This window comes from Mustela lutreola, chromosome 14 (assembly GCF_030435805.1).
Source record: "Mustela lutreola isolate mMusLut2 chromosome 14, mMusLut2.pri, whole genome shotgun sequence".
In the NCBI taxonomy this organism is placed as follows: domain Eukaryota; kingdom Metazoa; phylum Chordata; class Mammalia; order Carnivora; family Mustelidae; genus Mustela; species Mustela lutreola.
In genome coordinates, this window is record NC_081303.1 from 19,023,378 (window position 1) to 19,040,381 (window position 17,004).

Below are 17,004 nucleotides of genomic sequence, written 5' to 3' on the forward strand. Positions count from 1 at the left end.
ACAGGTCATTTTAATCAGCTAACGTATTGGTGACGTGTGCTTTTCTCAAAGACTTACCTTGTATATTACACTGTAATACACTGTAAATATGTTTTTATGTTCATTAAATTGTTCCAAGTATCATCAACTAAGGGAATGGTGAAATGGGATGTTCTTTACAATCACTAATCATTTTACAGCTATGAAAGACTATGTGCCAAGAAGGCAGAATTTGAACTAGCATATTACCTCCCAAGCCTTACAACAGTTCTTTGAGGGGAAATGATATCCCCTTATCAGGTGAAGGACTTTGAAACTCAGTGAGATGAAATGATTTGCCCAAGGACACAGAGTTGGTGAACAGCTAATCTAAGCTTTAGATCCAGGACTTTATGACACTAGATCTCTTTGCAGTCTACTACTTTGTTTTCTTTAACTCAGACTAATCCTATAATTTTAGTCAATCAATAAAACCTTATATATTAAATACTCTAGAACTAAATAAAAGATAATTGTAATTATCTTTTAACTATGATAAGACTTTTAACTATCCCAGGGTCCTGGGATCGAGCCCCGCATTGGGCTCTCTGCTCAGCAGGGAGCCTGCTTCCTTTTCTCTCTCTCTCTGCCTACTTGCCATCTTTCTGTCAAATAAATAAACAAAATCTTTATAAAAAGAAAAACCAAATGAAAGGCTGTATTAAAAGATATTCAGCCTTTTCTCAGGTTAATTTATATGCAATTAAATCCACTAAGAGTAGAAAAGGGAAGAGAACTTCATTATTAGTACCATAAAGAGTGGGGAACTCTCAAAATTTGAAAACTAAAAATATATTCTGAAAAAATGCCTGTTATTTTATCCCTATAGAATTGGCATTATTGAGGGTATGTGAAATTGTGAGTGCTATGAAGTGTGTAAGCCTGATGATTCACAGACCTGTATCCCTGGGGCAAATAATACAATGTATGTTAATAAAAATAATAAAAAAAGAAATGGCATTATCATTCCTCTATCTTTTTTCTTATAAAGTGGTTAGAAGAAAAACAAATGAAAACATAACAAATTGAAATTTTAAGCTAAATAAAATATATAGATATTTCCTTTTCAGTCTTTTTCCCATGCATATACTCGTTACTCATAATACCAACATATCATACCATACATATACATGGCTTTGAATCCTGACTTATTTTTTAAGACTTACATATTTCAGAGAGAGAGCATGAGTGGGAGGGGTAGAAGGTGAGGGAGAGAATCTCAAGCAGCTCCAGGCTGAACACAGAGCCAAGAGTCAGATGCTCAACCAACTCCATGACCCAGACAGACACCACTGAATCCTGACTTCATTACATCATATCTTCCCATGTCTTTATCTTTTCAAAGACTAATTTTTAGTCATTACATGATAATGCATCATATGGGCAATCACAATTTATCATAGTTGATTTTCTTACTCTTATTTAGATGGTTTGCAGTTCAAGATTATGAAAATACTATGACAAATAAATCCTTACATTCATCTCTAGTTAATTCTTTGGATAAATTACAGATGGGGAATTATTGTACAAAAGTACAATCTTTTGTACAAGTACAAAAGATTTTGTGTCTTGGGAGACATACTGCTAAATTGCCCTCCTGAAGAGTTTAACCAATTAAAATTTGGCTTGAGAACTCATTTTGCTGTAAACTCATCAGCATGGGGTTATCTTTTAAATTTATAAAATATATGCCACCTTAATAGGCAAAAATCTTCACTGCCTCATTTTAATTTTCCCTCATTTGATAAGAGTGAACATTTTTTCCAGATATATTTGGAACTCATAATCCTTACTAATTCAGCAAACTACTATATTCATTTATGTGTGTATTCTAAATACTTTGGTGGCAGAGAGCACAAGGATTACCTCTAAGTAATTTGGAAGAACTCTAAAATCCATCTCATTTATATTTTTCTTATTCATGAAAATAGGAAACCCAGGAGAAAGAAGTTTGTGAGGGGACATAATGAGTTTAGTTTTGATGCCAGTTAATTTGAAATGCTGGTGGACTCACTAAGCAGAGGTATCCAATAGATTGCATATAAGAGTCTAGAATATAGGACTAACATTTGGGCGTAAAGATCTGGGAGTTACTTAAGCATAGGAATGGATAAGATTAGCTACGCGACTGTCTGAAGAGGGAAAGAGAGCACTCTAGGATGGAACGATGAAAACATTAAAAGAACAGGCAGAAACGAAATCTCAAAGCTGAGGCTAGGGGTCGCCAAAGAGGTGGTAAAATCAGGACACCAAGGTGTCAGGAAAGGAGGAAATCGTTGATGATGTCGGGTGCTGAAAGGTTCAATGAGATGGCAATCTTAGTGCATTTAGCCACAGCTTGGTCCCACATTGACCAGAAAGGCATTTTCACTGATACTCTGGAGGCAGAAACAAGATCACTGTGAGTAGAGGCATGAATGTGAAAGCAGTAGAAACAGATAAATCTGTCAAGTTCTCCTGTGTAAAAGAAGAGAGATGTGGTATTGAGGATGTATACTGTTTTATTATTTAGAAAACAATTGAATACATCTCAGTACATTTAGGAAGGAAACAGAACGATATAAAAGAGAAGTGATGTCATGGAAATGGTGGAATGAAGAGCAAAAAAATGGTTCTTCCACTGAAGCAAATATTAAGTTGGGGGGAAAAAATGACAGAATCAACATTTTGGGAACTCTGGAACCTAATCAAACACAGCAACCATGCAAATGCTTAATGAAGAGGCTGCCAAAATATGGTAGAAAGAAAAAAATGTGGTTTTGCTTAGCTGCCTACCAGCTTCTATTCCCCAGCTTGGCAGCAGCTGTGGAAAGAACAGCCCATGTTTCTATGGCTTGCTGGTCTGAAGCAGGCACGGGGTGGGGGAAATATGAACCTTATTCTCAAAAACAGTATGGTTGTGATGGGCAGCTTTGTCAAGCATCTGATTCTGGATTTTGGCTCAGGTCTTGATATCAGGGTGTTGAGATGGAGCCCCTCATCAGGATTCACACTGGGCATGGAGCCTGCTTAAGATTCTTTCTCTCCATTTCCTTTTGCCGCTCCCTTGCTCTCTTTCTTGGGGGGAAAAGTGTGATTTATTTTGAGACCAGGCAGTATCTCAGGGGAAGGATTGACAAAGCTGACTTGTTTAATATCCTCCTCAGAACTGAGCAGCAATATAGGTATCACTTGATGAAAGCATTTAAAAACACACACTACCCATAGCTGTCTGGGGCAAAGGAAAAGTCTGCAGAGGAGGAGGCTGAGAAGGAAGATTCTTGGGGAAATAAGGTTCCCTCATAAACTAGGACATCTAGAGTGAAAAGCACATGGCCAGGGCTGGATCCATGCTCAGGAGAGATCTGAAAGTACCCCAAGCTTTGCTTCCCACTGATCTTTGGGCCCCATGCAAACAAGAGGTGAAAGCCAAGGCAGAGTTGTAAGCAGCCTGGCTCAGCTTTGAAGGAGTGCCTCAGCTCGGAGCTAATTTGCAAAGACTGTGAGATATTTTTTGTTTTTGTTTCTTAGTATCGGTGTTTACGGAAATTTGTCAGGTAACTGGTTACCTGCTGAGATTACATAATAGAACTTCAGTAGCCACATGCAAAAAGAAATACAGCTGTTGCAAAAATAGTTTGGAAAATTTGCTAACCATATGGACAACCACAGTCCTCAAAAATTAATAGAGCAAACCCTGGAGATAGGGTAGACTGATTTCCAGAGTTATTAGATTATAATATTCAAAAAGCCAATTTTCAACAAAAAAGCTACAAAATATTCAATGAAACAGGAAACTGGCCCATTTACAGGAAAAAAGATTTATAGAAACCACCTCTGAGGAAGCCCAGACAAGCCTTTGGATTTATCAGACAAAAACTTGAAATAAACTGTCTTAAATGTGCTCAAAGAGCAAAAAGAAACCGTGGACAAAAAACTAAAGGAGCCAGAAGGGCAATGAACAAAATGACAATATCAATAAAGAAATAAAAATTACAAAAAGAACCAAATGGAAATTCTATTGTTGAAAATCACAATAGCTGAAATTAACAACAACAAACTCACTAGAGAGGCTTAGATACCATATTTGAATGGGAAGAAGAATCAACAAATTTGAAGACAAGATGATTAAAATATCCAGTGTCAGGAGCAAATGGAAAAAAAAAACACAAGGAAAAGTAAACAATGTTGACGAGACCAGTGATACACCATCAAGAATACAAGCAAACATATTATAGGAGTCCCAGAAGGAGAAGAGAGAAAGGAGCAAAAAGAATATTTGAAGAATGATGGTTGAACACTTTTCAAATTTGTTGAAATTTGTGAATCTACATATCCAAGAAGCTTAATGGGCATCAAGTAGGATAAACACAAGCCAAACCAACACATATAATCAAACTGTTGAAAGTCAAAGAATCTTGAAAGCAGTGAAAGAGAAGCAATTCGATATATACAGGGAATTGGCAATAGGATTAATGGCTGATTTCCTAACAGAAGTCACGGAAGCCTGAAAACAGTGGGATGACATATTTAAGGGGGGTGGGTACTGTCAACCAAGAATTCTATATCTAGCAAAACTATCCTTCAATAACTTCTCAAATGTATGAAGCAGCAAGACCGTGGACCTGGTTCAAAATGGTATCACCCTCAAAAGCAGGCTTTCTCATATTTGTCTCCTATCCTTTCCATAGTTACTACCAGCATAGTGCCTAGCAATAAGGTTTGTACTCAGTAAATAGTTGCTGACATTTATTTATTTAGTACTGATTATATGCTAATCACTGAAGCAGATGTAATAGGAGAAAGAAAGCATTAATGTCAGATGAGTATCCTACCCTCAAATAACTTCTTTTTTGATTATACACAACTACAACTTAAATGAACAAATAGGGATAAAGTGTATTTCTTACCATGTCAGTAGTCATCACTTTTGCCACAATATGTGTTATAGTCTTTCCAAAATCTCTTTTTCCCTTCCGGCGCCTCAGAATTCTTGGGAAAAAAGGTCCATGAACTCTAGAGTTGAAAACATTTATTATGATGATATTAACCTGAACAAGACTCAAGCTATGCTTGCTTAGAAAATAAAACTTGGCACCAAGCATCTTTGAGAAGTAGATTTCACTTATTTTAAGCTCCTTGAGAGCAATGAGCAACTTGAGAGCAATGGAATAATTAAAATCTTTTAGATAACTGAATGTTTACACTCTCTAACTCTAAAATCTTTTCATTTTCATGGTTTGTACCTGGAAATCTGTATGTAACCCACTAAAATCAACACCTGTCACCTCAAATCTTTAATACAGTAGAAAATTTTCCTGATTATACTTACATAGTCCACTGAGTTGTGGACTCAAAACAAAGCAAAGATCAATTAGGTCTCCGATACTGAGGCATAAAAATGTTTAGAGAAATGCCCGATTTTAGATACTGTGTTCAACTAACAAAGTGTTTTGTTTCAAAGGATACGGTCTCCATAGATACGTTGACTGCGGCCTCCCAATAGAACAATTCTAGCTTCTCTCTGAGTTGTATGTGTGTGTTTTTAATTATTATTGTTTGCTCTTCAGCACTTCTGATTCCACTCTTTCTTGTCTTTCTGCTCTTCTTTACAATTCCTGTTTCCTAACTCTTAATCATGTAAGTGTTATCAAAAGAAAGAAAGTTTGAGTATAATTTTTTATCATTACTATCAGCTGAAAGGGTCACTCCTTTACCAACATATGTAGCTTTACTAATAATCTCCTTAGGTGTCATATTTTGGGTTCTCTACAGCACATTACTGCTTGACACTCCTGGAAAGCAGCTTTAGTACCAATATGTTTCAGCTTCAAAAGTTTCATTGAACATTTCAAAAGTAAAGCCATTCAGCATTTTTATACCTATTTAAGCAAGTGATTATGATCTTGAGAAAGAGAACTACTCACACATTTCTTCACCATATACCTGATCACTAGCTGCTCAAAGAGTACAGCATCCTACGTTCAGGAAATACAGTAGTTTATCATGCAATCCTAGTTTTAAAATCAAAAGTATGTATCAGTGGGTTTTTTTAAAATCAAATTTATTAAGGTATAATTTATATAACACTCATTTTAAGTAAACCATTCCACGAAGTTCCACAAATGTGTATACCCACTTAACTCAATCAAAATAATCAAGATATAGAACATTCCCATCATACTGTTAGGTTCCTTCATTCATCTTTGCAGTCAATCCTCCACACCTATTCCCCGGCAACCATTGATCTACTTTCTGTCATAGATTTATTTCCCTTTCTTGGATTTTTTAAATGAAATTTTAAAGTGACATAATATATGATGTACTCTTTTGTGTCTGGCTTTTTTTCATTCAGTCTGTTTTGAGATCCATGATGTTATTTTGTGTATCAGCATTTTGTTTATATTGCTGAGCAGTATTTCATTACTGGATTTTCTGTATGCAAAAATCATGTCATCTGCAAATAGACGTAATTTTATTACTTCTTCCTTTCCAATCTGGATGGCTTTTTTCTTGCCTATTGCTCTAGCTGCAACCTCCAGTACAATTTGAATAGAAGTGGTAAGAGTAGACATCCTTATCTTCTTCCGGATCTTAGTGGGGAAACATCCATTCTTTCACCTCTAAGTAGGATTTAAAGATTTTTCATAGATGGCCTTTTATGGGCTGAAAAATATCCCTTCTATTCCCAGATTTTTGAAAATTTTTATCATGAAAGCACTGAATTTTGTCAGATTCTTCTTCCGTGTCTATTGAGGTGTGGCTTTTTTTTTTTTAATTAATAATGGTGCACTATATTGATTCATTTTTATGTGTTAAACCAACCTCACAACCTTGGAATAAATCCAACTTACTCATAGTCTGATCCATTTTAAATGGATCGGTTTGTTAGTATATTATTTTTCATCTATATTCATAAGGGATATTATTCTGTAGTTTTCTTGTGATGTTTTTCTAGTTTTGGTATCAGGGGAATAATAGTGGCTTCACTGAATGAGGTGGGTAAGTGTTTCCTTCTACTTTTTTGAAGTTTGTAAAGAATTGGTGTCAAACCTTTAAATATTTGATGAAATTCACCAGTGAAGACATCTGGTCTTTGGCTTTTCTTTGTGGGTAGTTTATAATCCGCTAATTTTATCTCCTCACTTGTTATAGGTCCCACTCAGGTTTTCTGTTTTGTCTTGAGTCAGTTTGGGTAGATTTTATCTTTTCAGGAATGTGTCCACTTGATCTGGTGATCTAATTTTCTGGCATATAATTGTTTGGAGTATTCCTTAGTAACCCTTTTTTATTTCTGTGCAGGTTTCTACGTGGATGTAAGTTTTCAACTCAGTTGGTTAAATATCAAGTAGGAGCACTATTGCTGGTTCATATGCGTAGATCACACTAAGCTTTTAAGAAACTATCTTCCAAAAAAGCTGTACTGTTTTGCATTCCAATCAACAATAAATGAGAGTTCTTGTTCCACAACCATGCCAGCAATTGGTATTGTCAAGGTTTTTTGGTTTGTTTCTGTTTTTGTTTAATTTTTGGATTTTAATCATTCTAATGGGTAAGTAATGGTATCTCATTCTTTTGATTTGCAATTATGTAATTGCAGAGATGTTGGGTATCTTTTTATAGGCTTTTTTTTCCCATTTGTATATCTTCTCTGGTGAGGTGTTTGTTCAGAATGTCCATTGTTTTTTTTTTAGAGATTTTATTTATTTGCCAGAGAGAGAGAGACAGAGAGTACACACAAGCAGGCAGAGAGGCAGGCAGAGGCAGCGAGAGAGAGAAGCAGGCTCCCCGCCGCCGAGCAAGGAGTCCGATGTGGGACTTGATCCCAGGACCCTGGGATCATGACCCGAGCCGAAGGCAGCGGCTTAACCAACTGAGCCACACAGGTGCCCCCAGAATGTCCATTTTTAATTGGGCTGTTACTCACAATGAATTTTAAGAATCTTTGTATCTTAGATACAAAACTTTTATCAGATATGTATTTTACAAATATTTTCTTCAAAGTTTTGCCTTATCTTTAATTCTCTTAACAGTGTCTTTCACAGAGCATAAACTTTTTACTTTTAATATAAAAGTCCAATTTCTCGATGTTTTTCTCTTACAGATCATATTGTCAGTGTTTTACCTAAAAAAAAAAAAAACTTCATTGTCAATCCAAGATCACCTATGTTTTCTTCTATGATTTATTCAAGTCTTACAGTTTTATTTTATATTTAGGTCATTGGATCATTTTGAGTTAATTTTTGTGAAGATGTGAGGTTTGTGTTTACACTCATCTTTTTGCATATGGATATCCAATTAATTACTCTATAGCACCATTTGTTAAAAATAATATTCTTTCTCCATTGAATTTTCTCTGCTCCTTTATCAAAGTTCAGCCCACTCACTATATTTGTGTGTATCTATTTATGGACTCTTTTTTTCTGTTCCATTGGTTTATGTATCTAAGCACCAATACTGTGCTTTCTTGATTACTATAGTTTTACAACAAGCCTTACAATTGGGTAATATGAGTACTCTCACTTTATTCTTCTTCAGTACTATGTTAGCTCTTGTAGGCTTTTAGCCTTTCCATATGAATTTTAGAAATAGTCAATACCTACAAAATAGCTTGCTGGGATTTTCATTAGGATTGCAGTGAATCTACATCAGGTTGGGAGGAAATGACATTTAACAATATTGATAGATAATATCTCTCATTTACATTTTCTCGGCCATCATAGTTTTGTAGTTTTCCACATGTAGATCCTATACATATTTTGTTAGATTTATACCTAAATATTTAATTTTTTGGCTTTATTTTAAATGATATTTTAAAAATTTCAAATTATTACTGATATATAAGAAAGCAAGGGATTTAAAATGTTAACCTTGCTATACACGTTGGTTCCAGGGTTTTATTACTGTTGTTGTTGTTGATGATGATGATGATGGTGATGATGATAATGATTCTTTGAGATTTTCTATGTAGGCAATTATGTTACCTGCAAAGAGTTTTACTTCTTTTCTAAACTTTTATCTTTTATTACATCTTTTGTTTCCATTTCTGTATATCTTTTATTTCCCTACTTTCTTGAGGGTTTGTTTTTTTTTAAATCAAGGATGCTATATTTTTTCAAATTTTTTTCTGCATCTATTGAGAGGATCATATGGTTCTTCTTAAAAAGTTTTTTAAGGATTTTACTTATTTATTTGACAGAGATCACAAGTAGGCAGAGAGGCAGGCAGAGAGAGATGGAGAAGCAGGCTTCCTGCTGAGCAGAGAGCCCGATGTGGGGCTCGATCCCAGGACCCTGAGATCATGACCTGAGCTGAAGGCAGAGGCTTTAACCCACTGAGCCACCCCGGTGCCTCATGGATCATATGGTTCTTATCCTTTATTAATGTTCTAATCCTTTATTAATATCAATCATATTGATTGGTTTGTGGACTTTGAACCACCCTTGCCTCCCAGGAATAAATTCCACTTGATCATGGTGAATAATCCTTTTAATGTACTGTTGGATTCTTGTTGAGAAGTTTTGTATCCATGATCATCAGGGATATTGGTCTGTAATACTCCTTTTTAGTGGGTTCTTTGTCTGGTTTGGGGATCAAGGTAATGCTGGCCTCACAGAATGAATTTGGAAGTTTTCCTTCCATTTCTATTTTTTGGAAAGGAGAATAGGTATTAATTCTTCTTTAAAGGTTTGGTAGAATTCCCCTGCGAAGCCATCCAACCCTAGACTCTGGTTTGTTGGGAATTTTTTTTTATTACTGATTCAATTTCTTTGCTGATTATGGATCTGTTCAAATTTTCTATTTCTTCTTGTTTCAGTTTAGGAAGGTTTCTTGTGTTTCTAGGAATTTAGTCATTTCTTTCAGACTGCCCAATTTGTTGGCATATAATTGCTCATAATATTCTCTTATAATTGTTTGTATTTCTGTGTTGTTGGTTATGATCTCTCCTCTTTCATGATTTTATTAATTTGAGTCCTTTCTCTTTTCTTTTTGGTAAGTCTAGCTAGGGATTCATCAATTTTGTTAATTCTTTCAAAGAACTAGCTCCTAGTTTCATTGATCTGTTTTTTTTTTTTTGGATAGCTGTATCCTTTATTTCTGCTCTAATCTTAATCTTTTAGACTTTACTAGCTGTTCTTTTTCCAGCTCCTTTAGGTATAAGGTTAGGTTGTGTATTTCAAACTATACTTAAGACCTATATGGCTATATACTTCCCTCGTTTGATCAGCTTTGCTGTGTCCCATAGGTTTTTGACTGTTGTGCTTTCAGTTTCATTTGCTCCCATGTATTTTTTATTTCTTCTTTAGTTTCCTAGTTAACCCATTCATTTTTAGTAGGATGATCTTTTACCTCCATGTATTTGTGGTCTTTCCAAATTTCTTCTTGTGGTTGGCTTCAAGTTTCATAGCACTGTGGTCTTAAAATATGCATGGTATGATTTCAGTCCTTTTGTACTTGTTGAGGCCTGATTTGTGACTCAGTATGCAATCTATTCTGGAGAGTGTTCCATGTGCACTCAAAAAGAATGTGTATTCTACTAGTTTAGGATTAAATGTTCTGAATATGTCTGTGAAGTCCATCTGGTCCAGAGTGTCATTCAAAGTCATTGTTTCCTTGTTGATCTTCTGCTTAGATGATCTGTCCATTTGCTGAATGGGGAGTTAAAGTCCTCTACTGTTAACTGTATTGAGTTTCTTTAAGTTTATTATTAATTGATTTGTATATCTGCCTGCTCCCAAGTTGAGGGCATAAATATTTACAACTGTTAGGTCTTCTTGTTGGATAGATACCTTTTTTATGATATAGAGGCCTTCTTCATCTCTTATTACAGTCTTTTTTAAAAAATCTAGTTTATCTAATAGAAGTATGACTACTCCCTCTTTCTTTTTTCTTTTTTAAGATTTTATTCATTTATTTGAGAGAGACACGGTGAGAGAGGGAACATAAGCAGGGGGAGTGGGAGAGGGAGAAGCAAGCTTCCTGCTGGGCAGGGAGCCCAACTCGGGGCTTGATCCCAGGACCCTGGGATTATGACCCACACCGAAGGCGCTTAGTGAATGAGCCACCCAGGTGACCCTCCCTCTTTCTTTTGATGTCCACCAGCATGATGATAGATGGTTCTCTATCCCATCTCTTTTAATCGAGAGGTGTCTTTGGGTCTAAAATTACTCTCTTGTAAGTAGGATATTGATGGGTCTTGCTTTTTTTTTTTTTTTTTAATCCATTCTGAATATCCCAGGTCTTTTTATTATAGCATTGAGTCCATTTACATTCAGATTAATTATTGACAGATATGAATTTAGTGCCATTGCATTACCTGTAAATTCGCTGTTCCTGCAGATTGTTTCTGTTCCTTTCTAGTCTTTTATTGCTTTTGGTCACTCCTGCTCAGAGGGTCCCCTTTAATATTGTTTGCAGAGCTCATTTAGTGTTCAGAATTCCTTTAGCTTTTGCTTGTCTTGGAAACTCACGCTCTCTCATTCTATTCTGAATGACGGCTTTGCTGGCTAAAGTATTCTTGGCTGCATATTTTTCCAATTTAGCACCTTGAATAGATCATGTTCATTTTTTTCTGGCCTGTTAAATTTCTGTGGACAGGTCTGCTGCTAACCTTATGTATGTACCCTTATAGGTTTGGGACTTTTTGTCCCTAGCTGCTTTCAGAATTCTCTTTGTATTTTGCAAGTTTCAATATATGTCTTTGTGTTGGCCTGTTTTTGTTGATTTTGAGGGGAGTTTTCTGTACCTTTTGCACTTGAATGCCTATTTCCGTCCCCAGATTAGAGAAATTCTCAGCCATAATTTGCCCAAATAAACTTTCTTCCCCCTTTTCTCCTCTTCTTCTGGGACTCCTATGTATGGATATTATTGTGTTTTGTGGAATCACTGAGTTCCCTAAATCTGTATTCATAATCTAATAGTTTTCTTTTCCTTTTCAACTTATTTTCTATAATTTTATCTTCTGTATTACCTGTTTGTTCTTCTGTTTTTTCCATCCTCATTGTGATTGCATCCAGTTGATTTTGCATCTCAGTTCAAGCATTTTTTACTTTGACCTGACTGGTTTTAGGTCTTTTGTCTTTGCAGCCAGGGTTTCTCTGGTGTCTTTATGCTTCTTTCAAGCCCAGCTAGTATTCTTATGACTGTTCTAAATTTTTATTTAGGTACATTGCTTATATCTGTTTTGAGAAAATCCCTGGGTGTGATTTCTTCTTGACTTTTCTTCTGAGGAGAATTCCTCCATGTTGTCATTACGTCTAGGTTTCTGTCTTTTGCGTGTTATGAAAGCTTGTTTTATTTCTGCTCTTGAGAGTAATACTATATTAAGAAGGGGTCATACAATGTTCAGGGTGCTTCAGGACGTGTTTCTGTGTATGCTGTGTGCTCTCTGCTGTTGTGTTTTGGCTGCTCTTTCCCACAGGTCAGTCCTCTACAGAGTTCCTTTTTGCTTGTAGAGGGCAGTATTCAGACCTTTAACTAGGTGTGCTTGGATTGTTAAACCTGATAAATTTAAAAAATATATCTGATCTAAGAAAAGAGAAAAGGAACCAAAAAAAGAAAAAAGGCAAAAGGAAACAAAAACCTATAAGCCCAATTCTAAAGAATACAAAAGAAAGAAAAAAGAAAATAAAAAAGCCTGATTTTAAAAAAAATAAAACATATCAACAAATGAACAAAAAAAACCATAAGTCTGACACCAAAGGAAAAAGAAACAAAAAAGAATATATAAGAAATTAAATAATAAAGTAATAAAATTGAAAGAAAGAAGGAAAGAAAGCCAGCCAGCCTGGTCCTATTTCCACCAGAACTGGGCTGACACTCTGGAGTACTCTATGGTCAACAGACCTGGAACATGCAGGGATGAGGTTAGGGTGTTGGTCTTCTGAGGGACGGGCCTTCTGAGCTGGTTCACAATCAGACCTGCCTTTGCAAAGAATCTCCTGCTGAGTGCAAGAGGGGGCAGGGTTTTGTACAAGCCACTCCAGCGTCCACTGGACGTACTGGGTTTCTCTCTGAAGTCCATCCATGCTAGTAGAGGTGGGGGAGAGATGGTGTCACCCTGTGCTCTTTTCCCCAGGGAGGGAAACTCAGCCATAGGTGTTCAGGATGCTCTCACAGAAAAGCAAACAATATCCTCTCATATGTCCTAGGCTTTTTTCAGATCACTGCCCTCAACCTGTCAGCCCACGTGACATCCAAGTTCTCCTGTGTTTTATCTCTGTCACAGGGCTGGGATTCAAAACTCCAAATCTTAAAGGGCCTGGCAATGCATGGACTGCTTCCCTCCACTGGCGGAGACCCTTGTGGTGTGCTTGGCACCATTCTGTCACAGAAAAGCTGTCTCATGGCACATGCTTGGTGGCTGAAGTCTTGCAATATACATTTTAAACTAATTTTAGTCCACCTTCAAATAACACTATGCTACTTTGTATATAGTACAGGTACTTTTTAACAGAGTAGTCCCATTTCTTCCCTCAGTATATTACTGTCACTTATTTTACACAATATGTACACTATCACCCAATACCATCATAACTAGTATGAAATGGTGTCTTCTTAATAAATTGAGATAAAGAAAAATAAAATATTTTAATTTACCTTTATTTATTCTTTCTCCAAATCTCTTCTTCCTTCCTATACATAGATCTGAGTTTCTGACCTTTAGCAATTTTCTTCTCTAAAGAACTTTTCATTTTTCTTGCAAGGTGATACATCCCCCCAAGTTTTTTTTTTTTTCTTTTTCTTTCTGTCTAAAGAGCTATTATTGTTTCACTTTTGAAAAATATTTTCACCAAATATATAGAATTGTAGGTTGGTATTCCTTTAATGCTTTGAATATTTCACTCCTCTCTTATCTTGCTTGCATGATTTCTTATAAGAAATGCATTTTAATTCTTATTCTTGTTCACCATAGATAAGGTGTTCTTTTCCTCCTCAGCTTCTTTATGTATAGTTTTCTTCAGTTTGAATATGATATGCCTATGTGTAGATTTCTGGTATTTATCATTCCTGGTATTCTCTGAGCTTCCTGGATCTATGGTTTGGTGTCTACATTTAATTTTGGAAAATCCTCAACATTATTATTACGATTTTTAAGGGTTTTATTTATTTATTTGACAGACAGAGATCACAAGTAGGCAGAGAGGCAAGCAGAGAGAGAGGGGGAAGCTGAGCAGATAGCCTGATGCGGGGCTCGATCCCAGAACCCCGGGATCTTGACCTGAGCTGAAGGCAGAGACTTTAACTCACTGAGCCACCCAGGCGCCCCAATTCTCAACATTATTAATTCACATTTCCTCTGCTGCATTTGCTCTTTTTCTCTTCTGGTATTCCAATTACACATATGCTCCACCCTTCAAAATATTTCCACAATTCTTGGATTTTTTTTTTTCCTTTGCATTTCAGTTTGAAAAGATTCTGTTGACACATCTCACTCACTGACAAGCTCACTCACTCACAAGAATCAAGCTCACTGATTACTTCCTCAGTTTCATCCCATCTTTTTAGTAAGCTCTTCAAAGATATTCATCATTTTTAGTGTTTTTTAATTTCTAGCATTTTCTTTTAATTAATTCTTAGAGTTTCTGTCTTATGCTTACACTATCTATCTGTTCTTACATTTTGTGTCCTTTTTTCATTAGAGACTAACATTAATTAGGCATTTTAAATTCTATCTGATTAATTCCAAAATCATGATTGAGTCTGGTTCTGATGCTTGCTTTCTCTCTTCAGGCTTGGGTTTGTTCTTGCCTTTTAGTATGTCCTGTAATAGTTTGTGGAAAGCCAAGCATGATATATTGACTAAAAACTGAAGCAAATAGGCTTTTAGAGTACAGTTTTATATTAATTTGGCCAGGAGGTAAACTGTGTTTAATGTTTGCTATAGCTGTAGGTGTCAGAGGCCTCACATTCCTATGTTTCCATATTTGTGTCTCTTCTGTTGCCTTCAAGCTTCCCTAAAAACTCTTTAGATTTTTTTGTCTTATAGTTCTTTTAGCTATAAACCAGTTATTACAGGAGCCTAGCTGATGTGATTGGTGTGGTATGGTGGAGAGGAATTGTTCTATGATCTTATATTGAAATATTGATCTTTTAGTGGGTCTATATCCCTGGACTGTGACCTTCAGAAGTTTCTTAGTGCCCTCCTCTTCCCAGATATGGAGGCTAGAAGGGACTGGAGTCAAGGAAATGCCCTTCTCCCCTCAGTGGGAAAAGGCTCTGGTAAAATCTTCCTCCGGTGAACAGATCTTTGTCATGGAGATGCTTTGGATATATTTCATAATAGTAACTTTTCCCATGCCCAACCAGAGGCATAATGGGATTTTTCTTGACTCTTCACCAGAATTCCTGGAGGCAAGGGTTTCTCCCAATGAACTGCATCCCTCCAGCAGTTTCTCACTTGCATACTAGTCCACACTTAACCTCCAGCAGTTTATCAAAATTACCATTTGTGTTCTTACAGTTTATGGCTCTATGTGGTTATCTGTTCCAGGTAAGCAGATCTTGGTTGTGATTCTGAATTTACTTCTTCCTCTAGAATTCAAGGTGGTGGTTTGCCCTGTGACCTCAGTTTTCCTATGGGTCCAAGAAAGTCATTTTTGGTTTGCTCAGCTTTTTTCTTTTTTAAGAATGGGAGCGGTAATTAGTAGTAATTAGCATGTCAGAGGTGCATCTGAAAATATTTTGTTTTTTAGCTTCCATTTCTCTGTTGAGATTCTCTGTCCATTTATTAAACCAGTTTTCCTGCAATTCATTGAATATATTTAAATAACTGCTTTGAGGTCTTTGAAATCTAACCTCTGGGTCCATTCAAACTCATATTTTAGTAAATGTCTTTTTTCCTGGGTATGGATCTAATGTTCTGGTTTCTTTCCATGCCCATTAATTTTTGGTTGAACACTGGAGACTCTGGAAAATATATTCTCATAACTCTGGATTATGTTTTGTTCTTCTGAGGATTGCTACTCTTGTATTCTAGCAGGCACTTAACTTGTCTGGGCTCAAAATGCAGCTGACATCTCTGTTCAGTTCTCTCAAGTTCCATGCTTCAATTACATACTTTTTTTAAAGCATGGGTCCCCAATTTTTCCCCCACCAGTGCTAGCACAGTTTAGCAGTCAGTCAAGAATTTGGGCACAGTTTATGCTAAAATTCTAGATCTCACCCCATTTGCAACTTTCTTCTTTCAAGATATCCCACCTATTATTTCCAGCTCTTGTGCCAGCTTTGAACTCTGTCCTTCACCATCATGAAATAGTTGGACTGCATTTTTTGCTGCCAGAGCTATGAGAACTGGTGATCCCTCTAAGACTGAAAAGCAACAAATTCCCATTTCTTACCCATTCCAAGGATAAATACATTTCAAGGCTATGGCCTGCTTTGGTTATTTTACAGTGCCTTCAAATACCTGGATACTTTAATTATATTTTTGTCCAAATTTTATAAGTGTTATCTATGTAAGGGTTTGACCAATTAATTTATTCTACCACTCCTAGACCTAGATTCTTTGTGATTATAACTTTTAAGATGAGAGAGCCCTGTCTGCCCTATGCCATTAGAATCTGAAGTCCAGTGATGATAGCTTGTATTCAAATTCAACTCTTGTTGAATCTTGATTTCAACATAAGTAGATTTCAAAAATCTTATCTATATTGACTTCCCAAAGTAATCCCAAGGTTTTCTTAGATAGGAATCCCAATAGACATTAAGATGGGATTCTTAATAATTAAAAAAAATTCAAATTTGAAAGAAAATACAAAAAGAAAATGTTTAGGCTAACAGTTAATTGTTGGACAAGTAAAATGTGGCTCAGAATTTCTAAGGCACAGACGTGTAAAAGTGGAACCTAAGTCAGATGTCCTTTGGCTCCATTCAAAATTTTCCATTTACTTTGAAACCACAAGCAAGAATTCCTGTTTCCTCTCTATCTAAAACAAAGAAATATGTACTTTAGTGCATAGTACTGTGAAAACATTTTAAGACATTTTGAAGCATTCTGGAGAATGA

The 17,004-nt window shown here is 36.0% G+C and overlaps 1 protein-coding gene across 1 annotated transcript in view; it reads right to left on the minus strand.

Moving 5' to 3' along the window:
- The window catches only part of SHCBP1L (SHC binding and spindle associated 1 like), a 31,583-nt gene that overhangs the window by 4,158 nt on the left and 10,421 nt on the right, over positions 1 to 17,004 (minus strand). The window contains exon 6 of the mRNA XM_059147055.1: positions 4,908 to 5,013. Within this exon, the coding sequence (XP_059003038.1) occupies positions 4,908 to 5,013 (106 nt within the window). The remainder of the gene's footprint in view (positions 1 to 4,907; positions 5,014 to 17,004) is intronic.